The 25023-nt window shown below is 41.4% G+C and overlaps 1 protein-coding gene across 1 annotated transcript in view; it reads right to left on the bottom strand.

The window, feature by feature from the left end:
• Positions 1–25023, bottom strand: part of HECTD4 (HECT domain E3 ubiquitin protein ligase 4) — a 168744-nt gene that overhangs the window by 17634 nt on the left and 126087 nt on the right. The window contains exons 54-62 of the mRNA XM_063454220.1: positions 23565–23701; positions 22925–23085; positions 22538–22719; positions 21996–22201; positions 9716–9846; positions 8963–9168; positions 8176–8355; positions 1008–2296; positions 210–417 (exon numbers count right to left, since the gene is read on the bottom strand). Of these exons, the coding sequence (XP_063310290.1) occupies positions 210–417; positions 1008–2296; positions 8176–8355; positions 8963–9168; positions 9716–9846; positions 21996–22201; positions 22538–22719; positions 22925–23085; positions 23565–23701 (2700 nt within the window). The remainder of the gene's footprint in view (positions 1–209; positions 418–1007; positions 2297–8175; positions 8356–8962; positions 9169–9715; positions 9847–21995; positions 22202–22537; positions 22720–22924; positions 23086–23564; positions 23702–25023) is intronic.

Below are 25023 nucleotides of genomic sequence, written 5' to 3'. Positions count from 1 at the left end.
AAACAAAGACTTATTGCCCAAGCACATGCATATATATATATATATATATATATCATAAAAATAAATACATTATTGAACAAAGGATTAATTTTAGAGTTTTGTCAGTTAGAAGGTACAGAACTTTATGTTCCCTAACAGTTTTGAATACAACAAATAAATACTTATAGTGATAAATAACACTCATTAATATTTATGTTCTAATTCTGTACCTTTCAGTGATTTATCTGAGAAATAGTCCCCCAGACCAGGGATCCCTTGGGTATCAAACAAACTCTGATTAACAGTGGAAACTGTCAAGATCTCCTCTGTTGACATTTCCATCAGCTCATCTTCTCCATCGAGAATAGACAATCCAATCAGATCACTGCTGTTAAAGAGACTAGCTCGAATTTTCTCGATTTTGGCACGAGAACGCACCTGGAATCAACACAATATATTTTTAATTAAATATTTATTGTAAATAAACTTAGACTCCTGTAAAACTAACACTCGAAGAGACCTAACCTACAGTAAATAATCCTAACCTTGGATAATAATTTCCCCCTAACTTTCAGCTACTCAATGTCACCCAGGCTAGAATAACCAAGTTTGATAATGAGAATGTGTTAATTACGCTTTATTAATGATGACAAGATTCCTCAGTCCCGGGAACAATCCTGGTTTCGATCAAACTGTTTTTAAATAACAGTGAAGAGAGTATTTTTGTAATGATTTTAAGGCATTATTCATGTAATGCATTCCAAAAATAGGGAGAGGGAGCATTTTTACCTCATAGTTTCCTTTTGAAAGTTAAAAATGTAAACAGTGTAATTGTGAAAAACACCTACAGTAAATAATACCACTGTTAAATCGAGTCTCTCACTCAGAACACCAAATTTAATAAGAAGAATCTAGAATTTTAACTACAACATTCCTGTCAGAATTAAAGGAATGGACCAGCTAAAAAAGTTATTTGTATATCTGTTAATGGAGAAGTTTAATGACCATGAGACATCAGCAAAAATTACCTCCACAACTGCAAAGCCTTTGATTGGCCGTGGCATTGCCATTTGGTTGTCCAATGCAGTGACTGGGTACACGGAACCATCTGACAAGGATGCAGTGTCCACATTGTCGAGTTGTTCCACAAGACTTCCCAAACTGCCAAGACTCCCTGTGCTGCAGATTGAAAGATCCAAGCTTTCCTGGCTGGAAACACCATGTGGTTCCACAAGACCAGGTGGCACTGCAAGTTCTGGAAACTGCTCAACAGACATTTCACTGGTGGTTTGTGAAGCCCCTTGTGAACTGCACAAGGAAGCCTGACTAGTGGAAACTGAAGCAGTTACACTGACTGCAGGAGTTACGCTGCTCGAACTGCTGACATCCATATTCTCTGCACTGGGAGTGGAAGGGTGTTTATCAATTTCTGTTTTACATTCAGCACCTTCAATTCTATCTTTAGGCTTGGGAATTTCTGCTTCCTGGAGTGGAATGTAGATTTCATCTTTAAAGACTCCACCATGAGCGTTACATGCCTTACGGATTGCACTTCTCACCACAGATTCCTCTAGATGTGTAGAGATTCCAGAAATCACAAGCAGGCGGTTGTGGGCAGTCTGACCAACTAAGGCCTGACTGGCATCAGCAATGGCGTCATTGGTGACACCAAGCCCTTGTGGGTCCTTGTTAGTGAGGTGTCTGAGAATCATTAACAGAGTCAACGCCCGGTGAAACCACAACATGTCCTCAGGCTTGCTACCACCTAATGTAAGAAGAGTAGTATCACTTTCAGCTCCTCGTGAGGATGAACGCTTTCCTGACACTGCCTTCTCACGTTTGATCTTGACTTTCTTTCTCTTAGACAGCAGACTTGGACTTTGTGGGGTTTGACCAGGAGATGATGAAGAGGAAGATGAGGAATCACTTAGATTTGTGGCATTTGTTGAAGACATCACGCTTACTGCTGAGCTCATATTAATAGGGAGTGTGACTTCAGCCACTGCCAGACAAATTTCCATTAAGGCATGGAAATAGGTTGAGAATCTTCCTTGCTCAATGACTCCAGGAACGGAACCTCCACAAGCATTTCCTGACCCCCAATTTTGGGTTTCCTCATCATACAGTTTCCGAAGCTCTGTCTGAAGTGCCATAAGCATTGCCAAACATGGATTCAGCTGAAGGGCTATTGAAGATGACAGACCTGAAGGGTTTTTCTTCTGCTCTAAATGGTGAATTTTACGAAGCAATTCAGCAAGGAGGTGAAAGAGCAGCTCCTTCATCACTGCTGCCAGATCGGTCGTCCAAAGCAATGTTCCTTAACAGAATACAAAAAGTGTAGAAAATGAACTAGCACATAAACAAAAATATGTTGAATGTAGCAAATATAGACATTTGTATAAATATACTATTACAGTAACATTAAATCCTTAAAAGGACACTGTATGCACCCAGACCACATCAGCTAATTGAAGTTGTCTGGGTGCACGGTCCCTTTTGCACTTAGTGCTGCAATGTAAAGCATTTCAGTTCCATACAACATTGCAGCTCTTAGTCTGCCCTCAGTGGCTGCCTACCAGACAGCCACTAGAGGACTTCCTGAATTAAAACGGACCTTTGGTCCAGTATCAGACGCTCTGCATGAGGACCTCCAGCGTCAGATTTTTGTCCCCTTAGGAAAGCATTAAATCAATGCTTTCCTATGGGTAGGTCTAATGCAATTTGCCGTGCATGCGCATTAGACCCCACTCGTCGCAGGACGGAGGAGAGGGCGGAGCGTCGATCCAGCTCTGAGGGACATCGGCGCTGGGAAAGTGTAATTAAAGGGGTTTTAACCCTTTATTTATCGGAGTGGGAGGGGCATAGCTTTGTGTTCCTCGCACTACAGAATCCCTTTAACCAAAGCTATTTTTAATATAATAATCCTTTTATAAAGTTTTGAAATAAAGTATATGTACAAACATTTTTAAAAACTCACCCCTACCTTTAGCGTATGACCGGGATCCTTCAGCCATATACATGCAACTTTGGAGGGAAAACCATAGAGACTGTTGGTGCATGCATATGGCGGTTATATCCCAAAGATAGGGATGCATTTTTCTTTTTTGCCTATACGTCAAAGCAACAAATTATTTCATTTCAAAACTTTATTATATTAAAAACTAGTTTTGAGGGGACAGTTATCCTTTGAGTTTGCACAGTGGTGGTTTAGTAACATTGATCATCACTCTTAGGGACATCAGACTGTCCACTAATCTCATCTAGCTAAATTCTTTATTTTCTAAAATACTTTTTACAACAGGTAAGTTAAGCAACATAAAGTATGCTTAATGTAAAGGCTGTGCAGAGTTCCCCTTGTCATGGCACACAGTGGCTTATAATTGTAGCAATTTTCAAAAATTGTTGCAGTTTTATAAGTGCCTTTGAACATCCGGTAGGTATTTTATTTCCTCCACTGCCCTCCAATATCCACTCAATTTGTGCATGAGTCCTTGCACTTGTAAACCCATAAATACTAAAATGTCTAGATGTATTACAGTCACACTGCTTCATTACAGAGGGGAATAATATTCCACAAAAACTAACTAACTATACTTACTAACTATATAACATGTTAGATTAAATGTTTCTTTAGGTATTCATTCCTAAATATATGGAGTCCAGAACATTAAACCTAGAGGGGCTGTGTGTGACAGACTGAGTCCTTTGGCTGAAAACGGTACTCAAATGTTCCTAAATTCAGAAATTACTATTGCTCCAATTTTCACCCAATAGCCTGAAGTTTGGTGTAGGAAAGACACACTTTTCTTACTCTGACAAGCAAAGGGATAGAAAGAGGTCAAGATAGTAACAGAGAAGGGGCACAATTTCCATTATTTTACAAATGTCTCTGAAGGTGGCGCTGATTAAAGGTACACTCCACACGCAGAAGCACTTCAACTGAAGTGCTTAATCCGCCTGGTGCCATCACATTTGTGACAGTATATAATAGTGCAGATGGATATATAGATATAATCTGCACTTTTATAATTGGGGGCAAAAACACATCCTTAGCGGTCAGTCGGCCAGCAAGGTTTTTTTTTACCGCTTATTTTAGCTTCCCAGTGCTAACGGAAGCAGCAGGCACGTGAAGCATAGAACACCTGTTTCCCCCCCTTCTCACTCAATCAGCTGTATTATAGTTCATCAAGAAGAATAGGAAAGCCACCATCGTACGCAGTGCGCATACTCACTCGGGACTTGAGTAGCAGATTGAAACTCTGGGCTAGGAAAAAGGGAGACAAGTGACCTGCAGCTTTTTAAAGCGTTTTTTAAGATATACCCCCTTAAAGAAATCATGCAGAAATGCGTGGGAGCCCCCCCTTGGACTGGTGGGGGTGATCCCAGTCAACCCCTTGGAGGATGCCCTGAGATGGTGGAAGATGAAAGCAAAGCCATACCAACTCCTGCAAACTACGACGACAAGCCCAAAATGGCGGCTGCCCCCAGCAACCCTGAAGTCAAATATGACATCCTGTCCAGACTTGACCATATTTTCAATGATTTCTGGTGCAAGCTGGAAACCAGAATGTGCCAACAAGCTCTGAACTAACCAGGCGACCACTCACCGCACATGCCGTCTCCAAACATCCAGCTGAAGTCCACAAAGTATCGAGCCCTAACATGGTGGCGGGGCGGGAAACGGACCTCACTGGGACGCACAGCTGCTCCTCCGAAAAAGAGCAAATACATACCACGGTCCTCGGCTGTACTAGCGGCAATAACCTCACCCTGGTGGAGAATCAAACAACACGCGCCCCTCAAGCACAAGACAGCACAGACTCACACACCCAAGCGGAGCAGAGGCAGACCGCGCAAGTCGATGATCCAGAGGGGAACCCCAAGCTGGACAGGAGCTCGAGCCCGGCACCAAACACCTTGGCTACATAGCATACAGCTTGCTTCTGTGTTACAGGACTGTGCACTACCCTTGGAGGGAATAGGCTGAACGGGAAGCTGGGACTGAGCGGAGAGGTGACTCTGTTCACGTTAAGCATCTTCTCCACAATATAAGCAATGATTTAATTTAACTTTCATTTAAGTGTTTTGCATTCAGTTAACCTCCTTCGTAACGTAGAAATATGATAAGCGAACCAGATCAGTGGCTCTTCACTCATGCAACACTGCTACGTCTGGCGACATTTTACTGTGCCCTAACCCACATGCCTAGCTAGCCTTTTTTGATTCAAGATAAACTTATCTTCCAGCCTAGACATGTGTAATTAGCTTGTTCCCACTCGTTATTAATTCTTAGTGTATTTTACTCACCTAGCGTGGCACATTTACAAATATTTTAATACAACCCATGACTTAAAAATTCCTATGTTAGAGATGTTTCAGTTGCATGCTAGCTTATACTATGAACACTAGACAGCCTTTTGAAACCTTAAGGTAAACTAAGGGTTAATCAGTTGCTACCAGACACATTAATCTTCATGACACAGCACCGCAGAATGGTTTAAATGCTTATGCCATGTCACAATATTATTTCTTATATTCAACTCTGAGGGCCAATACTGTCAGGATGCTGCAAACATGGTTGTTCTCAAACAGATTGTTATCGTTTAGACATCTCTGCCTACTTTATTATGTTTTTAAAACAAAAAATGTGCAAATTTTCCATGCCACTGTTTAACCTATGTTTAAATATGCATGTACGCTGTTGTGGCGTATGACTATGCTTTGTACTCCCCTGCACAACAAAAATAAAGAATAAAAAAAGATAAAATATAAAAAAAAAAAAAAATGCGTGGGAGTTTCTACTAGATTATTAAAATAAAAATTATACATTTCCAGTGAAGTGTTTCTTTAAATGCATTCTTGTTTAAAAAACAAAAAAACAAAAACAGTTTAAACTAAATGCAAGATGCGATGGGGAGTAAAAAATAAGAAAAAAAATATGAATCATTATTTTTTCCTTAAATCCTTATAGGGTTACTCCAAGCACCATGACCATTTCTGTGTTTTAAAGTGGTCATGGTGCCTAGAGTCCACATGTGCAAAAAACACTGCACAAATTTGATAACTTTGCCGTCACAGGTGTAACGCCACACAGTGTGGATAAAAAGAAAGTGGATTTAAAATGAATAAAACTCAGATTTTTGCTTTTATTAGATTTCTTTTAATACATTTTTTTTTCCCATTTAAGATCCATTATGGTATTCGGTATGACATTTGGATTAGTTATGTAGTATGAGGCTGTATATTCAGACAATATTAATATATTTTGTAAATAATTCCATTCATCTAAATCAGTGAACCTATGTCTGCAGAGAAACAAAAAATTTATAAAAAAAAAAAATAATAATTTCAAGTTCAGATATAACCTTAATCCCATTGTTATTGTGTAAATTATTATTTATAAAGCGCCAACAAATTCTACATTATCTATGTATTATTTATGGCACGTAACAAAATCAGTTCTGATACAACTATTAAACTAACCTAAAAAATTAGTGTTATAAAAATGAAAGCTTCATCTAGTTGCAAATATTAAAGTTCATAACTAGCAAACAATAATCTTTTGTATAGCTTGGAGGAAAGACGAGACCGGGGGGATATGATAGAAACATTTAAATACATAAAGGGAATCAACACAGTAAAGGCAGAGACTATATTTAAAAGAAGAAAAACTACCACAACAAGAGGACATAGTCTTAAATTAGAGGGACAAAGGTTTAAAAATAATATCAGGAAGTATTACTGTACTGAGAGGGTAGTGGATGCATGTAATAGCTTTGCACCTGAAGTAGTAGAGGTTAACACAGTAAAGGAGTTTAAGCATGCGTGGGATAGGCATAAGGCTATCCTAACTGTAAGATAAGGCCAGGGACTAATGAAAGTATTTAGAAAATTGGGCAGACTAGATGGGCCGAATGGTTCTTATCTGCCGTCACATTCTATGTTTCTATGTTTATATTTTAAAATCATGATTTAAATAAAGTCTTAATGAATAGTAGATTCAATCAGGATTTCAATCAAACCCACCCTGCCAATGAATGGCCAGCAGGATCAGTATCTTGTATCTGCAGCTTTGCTGTAAAAAGGTTTGCCCTATTACCATGCGATGGCACCAGGTTAATCCTGTCGTCATGATGGTTGGAGTAACACCTTAACCCCTTAAGGACACATGACATGTGTGACATGTCCTGATTTCCTTTTATTCCAGAAGTCTGGTCCTTAAGGGGTTAAAGACCAATGATGGTCAATGTTATCGTTATAATCACTTCTATAAAGAATCTATTCCAAAATCAGCTTAGTTTAAAGAACAAGGCTGTTTAATGCTGCCATTGCTAAATAAGGAAAGGTGTTCAATGCTGGCACAGCATTGTCTTTAGGGATCATAATGTGATGAAGCCAAAGGGTATCATCTATAGGGGTTCTCAGAGGATTAAACCAGTTTGTTTGTATTTGCTTATTAAAGGGACACTAACGGAACCCAGACCCCGTCATTTCAATGGTGGTTTGAGTGCATTTCCCCTGTAGTTCTAGGCTTACAATCTAAACTAATGCAGTTTAGTTTATAGGGCAATGCATTGATTGCAGGTCTTCCTGACAGTCACTAGAGGCGTATCCGCATAGAAATTAGCTCCGTTATGTGATGTGATGTTCAACATCAAATGCTGACCTGAGGGAAGCATTGGATTCAGTGAAGCATTTAATTGGACAAGCATGGCGCTCAGTGTCCATATGCTTCCTGTCCCTAATGCTTCTCTGTGAGCCAAGAAAGGAACGCCTGCCAGATGACATCAAGAGAGGCAGAGTGGGTGGCAGCGCAGTGTGAGTCTTGGCACAGGGAAAAGGGCAAGTCAAAACTTTTATTTTTGTTGTAATCATGTATTCCTAAAACTATGGTATTCCTTACAAAAACAACTGCAATCACAGATAATTTCTAACAAACCTGCTTTCTGTGGCAACTATACAATAAATACTATTATTTCAACATTTAGCATATATATATGAAAACAGATCCTATTACAGTAGACAATGTGCAGCAAATCTTGACATTAGGCCATTAATATTTAAAAAAGCAGATACTATTTTCGAGATCAACCTAATTTTAATTAGGGGATATCACGAGGATAAAAAAAAAAACAAAAAACAGTCAATATATATTGCACATCACCTACAAGACGTTTTTATTGTTTTCAAACGTACCTATCAGCTCCACCACTTGCAGAAGTATAGAAGAAGGTATGGTATCAAGATCATCTTCAGATTTCTCATTCACATCCTCTAGCTTCCACGTTAGCAGCTGTTCTGTAAAAGCCATTGCTAGAGGAAACTCTAAGGGCAGGGAGTGGATGACCAGTACTGCTCCAGGAGCAGGAGACACACCTGCAACAGGACATGGATTTAGAGACCTATATTGAACCACACATACAAAAAAAACGAGATTAACAATTATGTGTGTCCTCATCAGTCATTCATAAAGCAGGATCTATGAACTATAAGCTCAGTTTAACCAGGGGTGCCAACAGATTGCACCCATGTGTTCGCAGCAGAGATGATCATGATCATTTCAAGAAATTTTGTAGTGAGTTTTAGTATTCAAACTCAAATCTCTTTAAGTGCATTATAATTGGTATGATTTATGATATTATCATGATTAAACATCAGCAGACAGGAACAAAATTCAATAAAAGAGAGAGACCTAAAAAGGAGGAACTTTTGTATTTGGACTGATGATTCATTTCTCTGTAAAGATGTAGGGGACAAAACAAGGAGGGAAAATGTATGTAAATGACAAATGGTCCAGAACTATTCTACTCCACAGATACAAACCGTTTATACTTCACAAACATATCTCATAACGCAGATGTATTGAATTTAGTCCAGTTGCTGATCTGACGTTTTTAAGCCAATGGTTCGAGGATTAGAATTAAGAAACATCAAGCTTTATAATCAGGAATGAGCCTTCATCTGGCAAGAACATAACACAAACCTAACTTGATGTGGATCTTGTCGGTAGGAATGATGGCTGTTGGATACTGGTTGGTGATTGGAGGAGGAGTTAGGCCTGTGTTACTGGGGGAAGCATCCCGTGGATAACACACCGATTCTATAAGGTTCAGCTGCCCATTCTTCTTCACTTTATGGCCAAGACCATAGACCATAACACGTGCCCAAGGAGCCTTATATAAAGAAGAGCTAAAGGAAAAAAATATATTTAATTTTGAGAGTCAATGAACTTCATGTTCTCTTTTTACCATTACGATTTTTATTTCTTCAGGTCTTATAGTAACCCATATAATCACTATTGAAGAACAAAAACTGCACGTATGTCCATTCATATTAAACCTCCCCCACCCCCAAAAACAAACAAAAAACAAGCACGTGAAAAATGTATCTCATCCAGTTATTAGAACAATGACAAATTGCTTAGTTCATGTCTTTATTCATTAAAGGAACACTATAGGGTTGGGAACACAAACATGTTAAAACCACCATCTAGCCCCCCTGATCCCTGCTTGGTTCCCTAAATATAGTACAATATTACTTGTATTCAAGTCTGAAGCTGCTGGTACTGCCCCTGTCTGCCCGTGAAACTGCTTGTGTCTGCTGACATAATGGTGGTCTGAGCCAATCACAATGCTTCCCTATAGGATTGGCTGAGACTGTCAAGGAGGCAGATCTGGGGCAGAGCCAGCACAAGTCAAACAGTGCTATGAATGCCCATTTTGTTAATATCACTCACTCCTTGCGGAATCCAGACTGGCCTTCTTTACAGGACACCACCACGAAGGCTGCACCTGGAAACGTTATATCCATGCTAAGCTTGGAGTCTGTGATGGGGAACTCTTCACATGGAAATTGCTCTGGAGAATGCTGCAAAATACAAGAAAGATAACACAAATTTAAATAAAGAATAACCAAATATGCTGACACAACAGCACTACTTAATAGGCATTCTAACAACACAGACTAGACATCTCTTATTTATATTATGAAAACTTTATTTTTTTAAAGGGGAACTGCCAATTTCTGTAAATTACACAATTTAATAAAACACTGAAAACCACCTATAATTTGAGATAAGCTATTTTATTTTTCCAATTGATGTAGCATTTTCTTTTAATTTAATATCAAATATTTAGCAAATGGCATTGCTCTAGATACAGCCCTTGTATGCTTTCTCTATGCTGACTGTCAGAGGTAAACAACAGAGCTTATAACAATGATTGACGGGTGTCCAGTCGGAGGATAAAAACAAATATACATATTTGTTACATACAATCAGTAAACATATTACAAATACTGGGAAGTGACAGTTCTACAGGGAAGTGACAGTTCTACAGAAAATATTACTGACAATTTAAACATGACTAGCAAGCATCATGTCAGATTTTTTTTTATTTTTTTTATTTTTTATTAGTACAGAGTAAATAGGTACAACAGTGCCTGTATCGCCACATTAGCGTCACCAGGCTCTAACTCAGTGGTAATCAACCATTTTCTACCTACCGCCCACTAATGCATCTTTTTGGCTGAAAAAATTTCCTTACCGCCCACCAGTTTTCGCGCAAATGCAGAATATTTTTTAGAAAGAAGGGTGTTTTTAAAAAAATAAATGTACGTACATTTATCTTTTTATTTCTACTTAATGCAGGTTTATAAGGTTTTTAACTTTATAACGTTTAATGAGAAAACAAAGTAAATTGAAATTACCTTTACTAGTGATTAATGAGATCCTTGAGGTTGATGCTGCGAGACTAAATATTTGATATCTGGTTCAATTCCCCATCCCACCTTTTTTCCCTTTTTTCTATTTTTTAACCTTCCTTATAGCAATGTCCAGTAGGAAGGCTGAGCTAGGTAGCCCACTTACTATAGTCCTGTCAGGGTATTTATAACGGCAGACATTTTGTGCTATGATAGAAATACAAAGTGTATATTCTGAAGTCATCGCTAAACAGACCAGACTCCATTTTGTATCTTCAAGCTAACAAAAGAGACACAGAATTTCTTTCCTTTCTCTAAAACTGACCGCTTAGCCAGAGCTGAATGGAATGTGTATATAAACAAACCAAATAGATAAGACATTCAGGATGGGGGTGGACAGACTGTCTAAATGCAAATGGAATAAGAGTAAATTCTAAACCCAGACAGAGGTGACAGAAGATTATATTAAATGTTACTTTCTATATGTACAACATCCCATTGTATTAAAGAAGTTCATCTATAGTTTAAAATGTCAATTTTAGGAATTATAGCAGAATCTGCAGACGCATAGTCTGAAGAAATCCTCTTGATCTGACAGATAAAATAAGTTATAGGCCACATATAGATAATGTAAATGACGTCAAAAATAGCCACCAGGAAAAGTTAACTCTTTCCTGGATAGGTATGTTTAGTGGGACAATACTGCCCTCTAGAGTTCAAATACGAGAATGGTTACCTAGAAGGCAACCACACCCCACATTTGTGATTGGCTATCACTTAGAGGAATGTCCCCTTTAAAAAGTTAAGACAAGGAAAGGTCGAAAAAAATGTAAAAGATTGAGGAGAGAGATCCAGGCAGAATCGGACACTCAGAAAATCAAGACACTCCATGCAGAGAAAGAGACCCATGACACTTAGCTACCTGAGAACATCTGATGAGAAAATATCTACTTAACTGGTAAATATACAGGCATTTAATGAATTAATTAAAATTAATAGCATGATATATGACTGGATAAATCATGATTAGATTTCATATTTAGAAATCTTAATTATTAAAGAATATATATATGGTTATAGCATCCTATCTGCAGCTGGGATTAATATAGCCATTAATGTATTTGTGTGATTAATATCACGTTAGCATATCATGACCATTTAAAAAACAGTGGGGTGATGAGAGTGGAAAGGTCACAACAAACAGGACCCAGTGGAGCGCTAAAGAATATGTCAACTCACCCTTATATATAGGGATGTAATTGTAGAAAAATCTACAGGGAATGAGATATAATGGAAATAATAGTGTAGTATATCTGGACTAGGTGGATAAGGAGAGAAGAGTTATATGGTAACAAACTCACATGGTACAGAGCCTGAAAGAGATAGGCTCAAATCATAGGCGCAGGGGTATTTTAAAGCAAATACCAGGCTTCTTCAATGGCTGTGTATCAATCCTCAGAGAAAGGGAGAAAGAAGGACAATGGACCAAAGTCCTAGTGTATTATCCTCAACACAAAAAATGGATCTGAACAAATACAGAAACTTGCTCACCTTTAAATGAGCCAATCCGAACTGGGCTCTCAGTTAAATGGACAATGTGCCTTTAAGAGGGCACTACTCTTCTTGTTAGCAGGAAAAGTGGATGCAGGTCAAGGACTCAAATTTTAAAAAATAATAAATTTATTGTAAAACACTTACATAAAAATCAAATAAAAAGCTCCCATAAATAAATGGTGCAGAAAAGAGTCCTCTCCCGAGACGCGTTTCACCTTGTACAAAAGGCTTTTTTGACACCGATTGAAAAAGCCTTTTGTACAAGGTGAAACGCGTCTCGGGAGAGGACTCTTTTCTGCACCATTTATTTATGGGAGCTTTTTATTTGATTTTTATGTAAGTGTTTTACAATAAATTTATTATTTTTTAAAATTTGAGTCCTTGACCTGCATCCACTTTTCCTGCTAACAAGAAGAGTAGTGCCCTCTTAAAGGCACATTGTCCATTTAACTGAGAGCCCAGTTCGGATTGGCTCATTTAAAGGTGAGCAAGTTTCTGTATTTGTTCAGATCCATTTTTTGTGTTGAGGATAATACACTAGGACTTTGGTCCATTGTCCTTCTTTCTCCCTTTCTCTGAGGATTGATACACAGCCATTGAAGAAGCCTGGTATTTGCTTTAAAATACCCCTGCGCCTATGATTTGAGCCTATCTCTTTCAGGCTCTGTACCATGTGAGTTTGTTACCATATAACTCTTCTCTCCTTATCCACCTAGTCCAGATATACTACACTATTATTTCCATTATATCTCATTCCCTGTAGATTTTTCTACAATTACATCCCTATATATAAGGGTGAGTTGACATATTCTTTAGCGCTCCACTGGGTCCTGTTTGTTGTGACCTTTCCACTCTCATCACCCCACTGTTTTGCATGTTATTGTGTTAAGGTTTGGAGGTACCTTCACGTGTGTTGAGCTGCTTAGTCATACTAGATTCTTCATTTTATCATTGTTTGAGCGCCTCTATAGCACGGTTTTTTTTTGTTACTATATCATGACCATTTATCCAGCTGTATTGATTGGCTCTAAAATAAGATAAAATATCTATTTAGACAAATTAATTAAAATATCAGCTTATATAACATAGTAGATTTCTCTCATTGGATAAAATCAAGGAAATGGTTGATGACTGGTTAAATGTTATTTATTTAAAATTACATAGGAGTAGATCTTAACTATTTAGGAGGTCTAGCCAGCATTGCAAGGGTCATTTCTAAACTGCCAGCTAAGTTTTTTTTTTTTTTTTTTATTGCTTCAAGCTGCACGCTGAAGAGTTCTCTCCCCTCTGTGAAACATTCCCTCTGTGAAGCCCATCGTAAATCAAATCAATCTTGACACCTAATGTGTAGATTCTAAACTACGTCTTAGTCATTAGGAAATGTTTGTTTTAAATTACCATATTGTATTGCATATTGTTATACTCGAATTCCATTGATTATTATCATGCATGTTACTCATCATTATTAATTTAAATTGTTAAAAAATAAAAATTATATTTTTATAACAATTTGTGATATTAATTATGTGATATAAATTTCATTTAACACGATAACGATTAGGGATCTGAGAATTGAAATAGTGGGCAATTTCTCATCTGTTTACAATTATTATCCCATAAATATCCCCACAGTCCACTATAACAGACTGACACGCACACACACACGACACATGACACGCACACACACACACACACACACACGACACAAGACACGCACGCACACACAAGACACGCACGCACACACAAGACACGCACGCACACACAAGACACGCACGCACACACAAGACACGCACGCACACACAAGGCAAACAGACAGGCACATACATACAAACATACATGCACACATACATAGACACGCACACACACACACAAGGCGCACACACAAGGCACGCACACACACAAGGCACGCACACACACAAGGCACGCACACACACAAGGCACGCACACACACAAGGCACGCACACACACACACACCACATACATACATACAAACAGACAGGCACACATACATACATAGACACACACATAAGACAAACACACATGCAGACACACACGACATACATACAAAGACACACACACAAGACATACACACACATTATATTTAAGTCACCATCCTGTTTCCTACCTTTAAAGTGCAGGAGGGTGACTTTCCCTGGGGTCCAGTGGTGGCTCAGGTGGATGGGAGTCAGAGTTCCCACTCTGACTCCCTGGTGTTCCTCCCGCGCGGCTCTCAGTTTTAGCTGGGAGGAGTGACCGGGGAATCACTTCCTCCCAGCTCTGATGTCATCACATGGGGCCCGGTCGCGCTGTTAAAGCGCCCAGCGCTGACCGGGCCCCCTTACAATCCGCATTCATCGGGTGGCCCTGACAGCATGGGCCACCCGATGGACACTTTGGAAGGCGGCCCCGGCGGTTTACCGCGCGGGCCGGAGCCGCAAATGGTCACGGTGGTACCCAGTCGCACGGGTACCGCCGGCTCGCAACCGCCCGCACCATCAACCTGGAAATCCCTACCGCCCACCTGGAATCCTGAAACGCCCACTAGTGGGCGGTAGGGACCAGGTTGACAACCCATGCTCTAACTTGTAGGCATAACATAACAATAATGCAATATATTAGGTTTGTACATATCACATTTTCCAGGATACTGTCAGGCGAAGACATGCATATTCATAGAGTAGCTAATGGACTAGGTTCTTAGAACATTGGTAAATTAGCTGAAGCTTAGGCAGACAAAGGGAGTATGGGGAGATAAGTGTATCCCATGTTATGTAGAATGTAGTAGGGTGGTCCTGTATATGCTCAGGTGGGTGCGTCTAGTTAGTTCTGTAGGTTCGGTTGTCAGGTGCTCTTCGGTCGTCAGGTGTGTTCGTGTAGCAGGGTGGCAGTGTGGTTTGGATGGGGTGCGTTCCTGCCCCTATGTGGGTTAAGTGTGGGTAGGTGAGTATGTGCTCATAAAGGTTAGCCACTGCGACCAGCATGTCGTGTATTTAGAGTATGAATGAGCCAGTGAGAAATGTAGCTTTTCCATTAATCTTATAGACTCCACCTTTTGAATCCATTCCCTTATTGTCGGATATGATTGTTTTTTCCAGTAAATCGGGATAAGCATATTGGCTGCGGTGATTAGGTGGTTGATTAGCGTTTTCTGGGGTTTGGCCATCGGTTGTGAGTATATGAGAAATAGGGATACTTTGGGTGATAGTTAGTTTCCGTTATCACCGAGATCAGGTTCATGATCCTTTGCCAGTATGTTTGAATGACTGGGCATTGCCACCAGATATGTCCCGGCGTGCCTCCAGGTTGGTGGCACCTCCAACAGGAGTCCGGGAGGGTAAGGAATAAGCGGCTTAAGTGTGATGGGGTATAATGCCATCTGGCTATGCGTTTCTAGTTGTGTTCGTGTGTGGCGTTGCTGATTGAGGAGTGGAATATGTTCGTGAAGATGCCTTTGCTTTCTGAGCTGGAGAAGGAAATGTTGAGTTCCCTTTCCCATTGGGCCAGGAATGGGGGGGCTAGGGTGACATGTGTCATTCTGAAGTAGATTATAGAGTTTTGAGATGTGTTTCGACTTGAGGCCTACGCTATCGCACAAGTTTTCAAACGTGGATAGGTCTCTTGTTGCACCGCAGAGGAGTGGTGTGGTTGATGTGAAGTGCGTTAGCTGATTAATGTTGAAGCGTAGTAAAGGTGTGGCTATTGAGTTGGGTATGATCTCCTCTGTGGGTTTGATCCCTTGGGCATTGAGTAAGGGTCCCAACCTAATGTAGCTAGATGTGTGTATAGTTTTGAACGTAGATGGGTTCATACCAGGTCGAAATAGCGTGTTGTAGGTTAGTGGGTATAAAGGGGATGGATGTGGTGAGATATTTGGCAGCGTTCTAATCTGTTGCCATGTGCGTAATGTCGGGGTCATGGTTGGGTGGAGATTGTGTGGGTGGTTGATAAGAGTTCTGCCGTTGTCAAGCCAAGGTATGGTGTGTATAGGTATAGGGAAACAGTGTACTTCGAGTGGCACCCATTGTTTTGGGTTATTGGGTATCATCCACTCATAAATCCGCGAGAGGACTATGGCTTTATGGTAGTTCTCTATATTAGGTAGACCAAGACCTCCAGAAAGTTTATGTGTCGTCAGTAGCTTGTGTGATAATCTGGGGTGTTTATGAGCCCATATGAAGGTGCTGAAGGTGCGTCTTAGGGTGGTGAAAAAGGTTTTAGGTAGAGCAATAGGAAGGGTTTGTAGCATGTAAAGAATTTTGGGGAGGGTGTTAATCTTTAGGATGTGTGTGCGGCAGAGCCAACCAAAGATGGGTTTATCCCACCTGGATAGGTCTTTCGTGAGAGACTGTAGCAGAGGCGGGAAGTTTAGACTGTAGATTTTGGATATATTGAAGGGTATGCGGACCCCCAGATAAGTCACAGCCTCATCTGCCCAGCGGAACTGGAATTCTCCCTGCAAGGAGTTTTTTGTTTCTTGGTTCAGCTTGAGTGGTAGAATCTCACTCTTCGTGAAATTTACCTTGAAGTTGGATACGGTTGTGTACCCATTAATGTCTCGGATTAGGGCTGGGAAGTCGTGGGCTTTGTGATGGAGAATAGGAGGTCGTCGGCAAAAGCTGCCAATTTGTGTTCCCCGTTATTTATTTGTATTCCCTGTATATTTGGGTTGTCTCTGATGCCCTGCAGGAAGGGCTCTATTACTAGGACAAAAAGTAGAGGAGATAGGGGGCACCCCTGTCTCGTGCCATTTCTGATATGGAAGGGCTGGGATAGTTGTCCATTGACACGGACTTTAGCAGTGGGGTTGGAGTAGAGCGCGTTCATCCACCTGATCCACGCGGGGTCAAACCCCATGTATTCCAGAGTTGTCAAGAGAAGGGACAAGTCCACCCTGTCAAAGGCCTTCTCCGCGTCAATGGAGACTAATAGGCTTTGCTCTGCGGAGAGCTTTGAAAGGTGTATAAGATTTAGCACTTTCATGGTGTTATTTTTGGCCTCGCATGATGGGACAAAGCCCGACTGGTCAGGGTGGACCAGCTCCTTGAGAAGTGGGCGTATGCGATTGGCTAGGATCTTGGTGAATATTTTGAGATCCACATTAATTAGGGAGATAGGTCTGTAGCTCCCGCAGCTCAGGGGATCCTTGCCCGGTTTGGGAATCAACGTAATATGTGCTTCTAGGGCCGAGTCAGGTAATTTGGCTGAATGTGTGAGGGAGTTGTTTGCCGCTGTGAAAGGCTGAGATAGTAGGCTTTTAAAGGATTTATAGTATGGGGCTGTGAAGCCATCTGGGCCCGGGCTTTTTCTCAGTGGGAGGTGTTGTACGACGTCTTCAAACTCTTTGACTGAGATGGGTTCGTCTATTGCCCTCTGGATGTTTGCGGGGAGTGTGTGCGCTAAACGGTTTCTGTTTTGTCCGGGGGTGTTTGTCTCAGATTGTAAAGTTTGGAATAAAAGTCCCTGAATGCATTTAGAATGTCTGGTAGCATGTGTGTTGTGTCCCCTGAATCTGTTTTAATTTTTTAAATAAATGTGGTTTGTCTGGTGTCCTGCAGCATCTTGGCCAGTAGGCGGCCGCATTTGCCGCTGTTAGCGTAGTAATTGTGTTTGGAGAGGGAGAGTTTACGTTTAATGTGTACATTGAGGAGTTGTTGTAGGGACGATCTATATTGTGTCAATTGTTTATATGTATCGAAGGAATTGGACCTTTTGTGTTCTTCTTCTAGGGATCGGATGGAGTTGGTAAGGGAGCGAGTTTGAGCCTCGCGATCCTTTTTCATTTGGGAGGATAAAGCTATGAGGAGTCCTCTTGATTACTGGTTTATGCGCCTCCCAGGTAGTAGTAGGTGAAACCTCCGGGGAGGTATTTTCTTTAAAATAGTGTTGGAGATTCTCCGATACTTTGGCTATGAGAGTTGGGTTGTTTAGTAATTGGTTGTTTAACTTCCATTGAAAGGAGTGTGTCGGGAGAGAGGGTATTCGAATGGCAAGAGACAGGGGTGCATGGTCTGACCACGTAATTGGGCCGTAGTGGCACCTCTTTACAAGGTGTAGGAACCTATGGTGGAGAAAGAGCATGTCTATCCTTGAGTATGTTTTGGTGGCTGTGGAATAGTACGAGTAATCTTTGGAGTGTGTGTTTGTTACCCGCCAAGCATCAAATAATTGTGCTCGGTCTAGTAGGCGGTTGAATTGCCGCCGTGTGGGAATTTCGTACGTAGTGGACCCTGAGGTTGTATCCATTTGGGAGTCCAGGGAGACATTGAGATCCCCACCCATGATTAAGATACCTTCCTGGAACGATTCTATGGTTTTGAGATATTTTCTAAAGGATTGACATTGGTTCCTATTTGGTAAGTATAGATTGGCTAGGGTCCCCATGCTGTGTCCAATGAGCCCTTTTACCAGAATCAGTCTACCTGAGTCGTCTGTATGGCTGTCTTTGAGTATGAATGGGATCTGGGAGGAGATAAGGATGGCTACCCCTCTCTTCTTAGCTTCTGTATAGTCACTGAAAAACCCCAGTGGGTATCTGGTATTTTTTAGAGAGGGTGCGACCCCCTTCTTAAAGTGGGTCTCTTGTAGATAAGCGATGTCCACCTTTTGTTTTTGCAGATCATGGAGGGTCAGTGATCTCTTCTCGGGCGAGTGGAGACCTCTGGTGTTAAGGGTGAGTATATGTATGTCTGCCGTCAGGGGTTGAGTATTGGGGGGGGGGGAGTGGAGTCCATTGTGTCAGCTTTCGCTATAGATGCACTTGATTAGAGTTTCAACTGGTGTGACTATGTACAATGAAACCGATAAATATAGGTTGAAGTAAGGGAAATCAAAATTATAAAGGAGGGAAATAATAGCGCGGTTAATCGGTTTGTAGCGGAGGGTTGTTGAGGAGGATTATAATTGGGAACGGATGTCTGTCGGTGTCTATCCCAGATAGTGGGTTAATTGCCACTAGGGAATCTGAAGGGCACCGCTGAAAGGAGGGTGGGAGTCCAGGACTGAGTGATTTCCAGATGCAGGGTGTAAGGCTCTGCACTTATGGAGTGTAAGCTGGGTGACTTCCAAGTGCACCAGCAATCCATGGGAAGTTGTGAGACAATAAATGATGGGATGGTTGGGGGGAAGGGGGGTGATTTGGAATACCTGGGAAAGGAAGCCTGTCAGTGTATAATTGCGATAAAGATACTTCGGTTTTTGTTGTTGCTAATCCCCATATCTATATGGTGCACGTTAACCCCTGGTGAATTCAACGTCCCGGTGTGCCCGCAGTGACACCGCGACGGGCCCCCCACACAGCACACGTTTCAACATAAAAGCATACAGATATAACACAGTCTTGGTCAATGTCCCAGCATGTGTCGGCAAGCCCTCGCCCACAGGGGTCGTCAAGCTCGTCCAATCTACCCCATCCGCTCCCCAGGAGGTCCCCCCGTGTGCCAAGCCGGCCCTTTTTAGGAGGGGAAGGGGGCGAGAGAAGGCAGGCCCCGACCCGGCTTAGGTGTGGATTCCCCCTGGGCCTAGACCTGGGCAGTAGACTCAGAGATAAGTTATAGTGGGAGCAGAAGGTCTATCTGAGTCCGTTTTGGAGGGGGGACATACCCGCCATGTGGCAGCGCAAACGGGGTCGGTATCTGGCTCGGTAGATAGACTGGGGGGGGGCCCAGAGTCTCTTATGGGACGGTTAACTCACTGTCACTTTGTCCCGTTCTGCATTCATATTAGGCCGCGTGCCGGTCCAGGCCGATTCTTCACCATGTCGGGGATCTGACGTGCATCGGGGGATGTGCGTGTATACAATTTCGGCAGGCATTTCCCAGGTGGTCGCAGTGGGGGCAATTTAGTGGCGTGATGATCTCGGGGTGGATGGGCTAATACTACGCCATGATCCACCTGGTTCGCTGTTCCTTCTTCTAGCTGGAGTTTGGCTTCTGCTTTGCTGGGGGAGTTGTGTCGTGGTTGAGCCTGGGTATGTGCCATACCAGTCCATCACCTCCATGTTGGGCAAGTCCATAGCTCTTGTGAACACTGGAACATTGTGGATTGATGTTATTTGGTGCGTGGATCCCATGTGTGAGGCTATTAGGGTGATGGGTTTCAAAATCCTTCTCGCCTGTAGGGTTGCCCAAGACAGGTCCGGATAGATCTGCACCAGGGAGTCGTGGTACAGCAGCGGTTGTGAGGTCTGTCGCAGTGCCCTCAGGATGTCTTCTTTCTCGGAGTAGTAGTGGAGCCTGCATATCACGTCCCTTGGTGCAGCGGAGGGTGCGCCTCTTGGTTTTAGGGCTCTATGGGCTCTATCCAGCAGGATTTGGATGTCTCGCGGTCTATTGAGGAGTAGATTAAATAATTTGTTTAGGGATGTTCCTATATCTTCTTGATCCTGTTCAGGTAAGCCTTTAATCCTGAGATTGTTGCGGCGTCCCCGGTTATCCACATCATCTAGTGAGCGGTAGAATGTTGAGATGGTGGACGTGTGTGTGCTCATAGCAGCTTGAAGTTTCTGCACTTGTGCACTGAGCAGGTCGCGATCATCTTCCAGTGAGGTGATTATCTCCCATCTTGCGGACATCTGTCCCAATGGTGTCTAAGCGCGTCTTGAAGGAGGCTTCCATTTTGGAACATTGTGGATTGATGTTATTTGGTGCGTGGATCCCATGTGTGAGGCTATTAGGGCGAAGGGAAAGCCCCATCTGTATTTTATATTTCTCACCCTGAGTTGTTCCGTGATGGGTTTCAAAATCCTTCTCGCCTGTAGGGTTGCCCAAGACAGGTCCGGATAGATCTGCACCAGGGAGTCGTGGTACAGCAGCGGTTGTGAGGTCTGTCGCAGTGCCCTCAGGATGTCTTCTTTCTCTGAGTAGTAGTGGAGCCTGCATATCACGTCCCTTGGTGCAGCGGAGGGTGCGCCTCTTGGTTTTAGGGCTCTATGGGCTCTATCCAGCAGGATTTGGATGTCTCGCGGTCTATTGAGGAGTAGATTAAATAATTTGTTTAGGATGTTCCTATATCTTCTTGATCCTGTTCAGGTAAGCCTTTAATCCTGAGATTGTTGCGGCGTCCCCGGTTATCCACATCATCTAGTGAGCGGTAGAATGTTGAGATGGTGGACGTGTGTGTGCTCATAGCAGCTTGAAGTTTCTGCACTTGTGCACTGAGCAGGTCGCGATCATCTTCCAGTGAGGTGATTATCTCCCATCTTGCGGACATCTGTCCCAATGGTGTCTAGGCGCGTCTTGAAGGAGGCTTCCATTTTGCCTAGCAAGTTTGCTATGTCGTCTTTAGTGGGTAAGTTTCGTATAAGCTCCTTGAGCTACATGTCCTCTGGGTTTGTGGACCTCATGGAACATTCCGGGCTCGAGGGTGCCGAGCCGTCCTGAGAGGATTCAGGCGCCATGGACAGGCCCGCAGCCTCGTGTTGGGGTTCCGTGTGATCACGGTAGAATTTGGTAAGTGCGCCGTGTTTGCTCGCCGGGGGTTTCCCCGTTTGATGTTGAGGGGTTTGGGATCTTTTGGGGTGACCCATCATTTATTTTCAGCTCGATGTGGACGGATTAGCTGGTGGCTTTTTGGGAGAGCTAGCAGAACACGTCCATGCAGCTCAGCCGTTCATCATGTCAGATTTTGTGAGTACTTAGGACATGATAAATTCTTGAACGAACATTAAAATACCTAAACCCCTCACACATATTTATCACAATAATTATTAGAATAAATAAAACACACATTTTTACTAAGAATGAACATACACAGAAAAGGCCCACCTGAAGGAAAGAGCATATTTGTTTTGTTAGCTCTAAGAGACTATCTTCCCCTTGATGAAGAGCTCTAGTGATTGCCACACTGAGCCATTCTCTTATGGACTGAGAGTTGCCTTGGTAGAAAAGGTCGGTTGAGGAGCAGTTCTGAGAATTGATGCAATGCTGCAGAGACTGCGCAATGAGAATGGAGCTCGAACTGATGGTACCATCTGGGAAGACAAAACCAATCCATCTCAGACACATAATATAACCATTACAGAGCGATGCTGTGGCTTAATATGTTGAATTAACAGCTAATAACAACACAAGGCTTTGCATAACATAAGGTAAGAAACAAAACATATAACTAGCACTCACAAACACTATATAATCCTATTTTAGTCAGTCAGATTACATCTGGAATTCTAACTCCTTTTAACAGACATTAAGACATCTTATGGGTATAAAACCCTATAAACAATACAAATAACCTCTATAAACAAACACACTGCAAATTCCCGAGCACACGACCATATTCTGTCCAATTCTATAAAATGATTTGTTACCAGGGAGGGGTGGTGCCAGAAGCTGATTAGAAAGCAGCTGGAGATGCTCCAAGGTGATGTCACGGATGGCAGGTATGTGGAACAGGCGAGTAAAAGTGTGCGGCGACTTTGGAGCAAAGATATTGAGTAAAGCAACACGGCAGTACAGCCTGGCAAGAGCCGATTCACAACGCAATAACTCCCTGCACATATTAGAAAAGACAAAACAAAAAACAAAGTTAATGAATTCCTAAGCATGTAAGTCCCTAATAAACGAATGCCTGCTTCTCAGACTCAAAAAAAAAGCACCTTTTTTCCTAATAATTAGTAACTCAAGATTACCAATATGGCCAAAGCTTGTAACTGTACAATGATTCCACACAATGGTCTGCTTTGTAAGAAACATACTTGTGAATCTGAATGTTTGTGCTGTCCAGGGTGACCAGTCCATTAGTTGCCATTCTTCTGTATCCAGCAGGGGGTCTCTCAAGCATATCTATGGGATACCAGTATCTCACCAACACTCCTTCACTTCTCAAGTAAGTCTCCACCTGGACCAACTCATTCACCTAAAAGCACAATACTGATTAGCAACTGAAAGAGGACTTTGAGAATTTCTGATGGGACAAAAAGTATATTACATATGCATACTTGAAAAAAACACCTCCTAATATTTATGAAATGTGGTTAAATATTACAATCCACATAGCAGGTATTCCTTATCAACGGCTAGTCCTCGAACAATTACAAAGGAAATCTGAACAGCAATGTTTGAGGCATGGCACATTGTGCAGTAGATAAGTGATGATATCCAGTTTGTGAGGTATGCCCTATTACCTATTCACTAGTATAGAAGAAATACCTATAATGTACCTATCGAGCAGTGTGTGTGGCATGCAATATATCCAAATGTGTAAGATATGCAATAATATGTCACAGACATGTGATAATATGAGATATGAGACAAGTTGATTAATCTCACTCCACCTATTTCAAAATCAAAGTGATTGCGTACAATCTTCTTATTGTAACATGACAAATATCTCACCGAATCCACATCCAGCACAACACCATGCAGAGAAAATGTCTTTAGCATCCCACGGATAGCAAATTTAGGCAAAGCCGTTCCCACAGCAGTGCTGGCAACATTGTTGCTGTCTGGAGAACGAACAACTACTGTAATACCTGGTAAGAGAGTTAGAACATTTAAATATAGAATGACAAATAATGATCCAGGGGTCTATAAACACTTCACTATCCACTTTAGCCTTGAAAAGCAGAGATATAAACCTCATTGAAAGCAGTAAGCCAGCTTCATGAGGCTTAAAGTGAACTATGAGTTAATTTATGGTGCAACCAAAGTATACATTCGTCAAGGTGCATAACCACATATAAATCGCATGCTAGCTAGCAACTGGGGTTGAAATAAAATATGCTAAATTAGACTAGAAAACAAGGCTAGGTATAACAGCTAATGAACCTGTACTGAACACAGAAAATCTCGTGTTACCACCAAAAAAAAAAAAAGATAAAAATACTTTTTTTCCCCCCTTGATCATGTGCACTTCTTAATCATTTGCTGTAGTTCACCCCCCCTTTAATATCAATGAAATAGATAATGTAAGTTACGATCTTGGTCTGAATAATGCAACAATCAACTTCCTACTATTTACTCGTTAACTTGTTTGCTATTCATTCTACTGTTAAATATGTTGGTGATTAAACAAAAAAACAAACAGAAATAAATTATATAGTAATGTGTTATTATAAATGGTTTTCAATAAAGTAACAAACTAAAGCCAGAAAAGACAGACAATTCTTATTTATTTATATAAAATATATCTGCATACTTCAAACTTAACCAAATAAAAAAATAAATATATGGCCGTGGTAAAATATTTTTTAATCTCTATTCTGAAGGACTTTATTTAAAATATAAGCTTGTTCAGATAACGCACCTATGAGAAGAAATTAATATAAGGCCCATCTCCCATAAATGGCAAAGGTGCTGGAAGGTCACAACTTGTACATAAAAAGCTATGTATAAAAACTATGTACTATGAATATGGTAAGTTAAAGGAACACTTTAGCATTAGAAATACAATCATGAATTCCAATAACTAGAGTGTTACACTGCCTATTTAGATATCCGAGCCCTCAACCAAAAGTAGTAAAAAAGATACTTCAGGTTACCTTACTTCCCCTGGCGCTCTGCCATAGCTCCCCATCTGAGATCATCAATCCTGATGATCTCAGTCCCAAAAAAATGCCTCCCCACATGGAAGGCAAATCGCCTTGCTGCGGCAATCAATATCTCCTCGTAGAGATACACTGACTTAACGTAACTCAATACAGAGTATGGAGCACTAAACTTTAGCCCTATAAACTTTGCAGAACCGAATCCAGGAATCCTTAGGCAACTGTGTAAACATTGCTCTCTCTCAGAAAAGGCAGCGTTTACCATGCTGAGGCTTCAGGGGCAGGCTATTTTCCCCAGAATTACCACA

The sequence above is a fragment of the Pelobates fuscus genome, chromosome 5 (assembly GCF_036172605.1).
Source record: "Pelobates fuscus isolate aPelFus1 chromosome 5, aPelFus1.pri, whole genome shotgun sequence".
NCBI classification, from domain to species: Eukaryota; Metazoa; Chordata; class Amphibia; order Anura; family Pelobatidae; genus Pelobates; species Pelobates fuscus.
The sequence above is the reverse complement of the archived record's forward strand: the minus strand, read 5'-3'. Positions and strand labels throughout refer to the sequence as shown.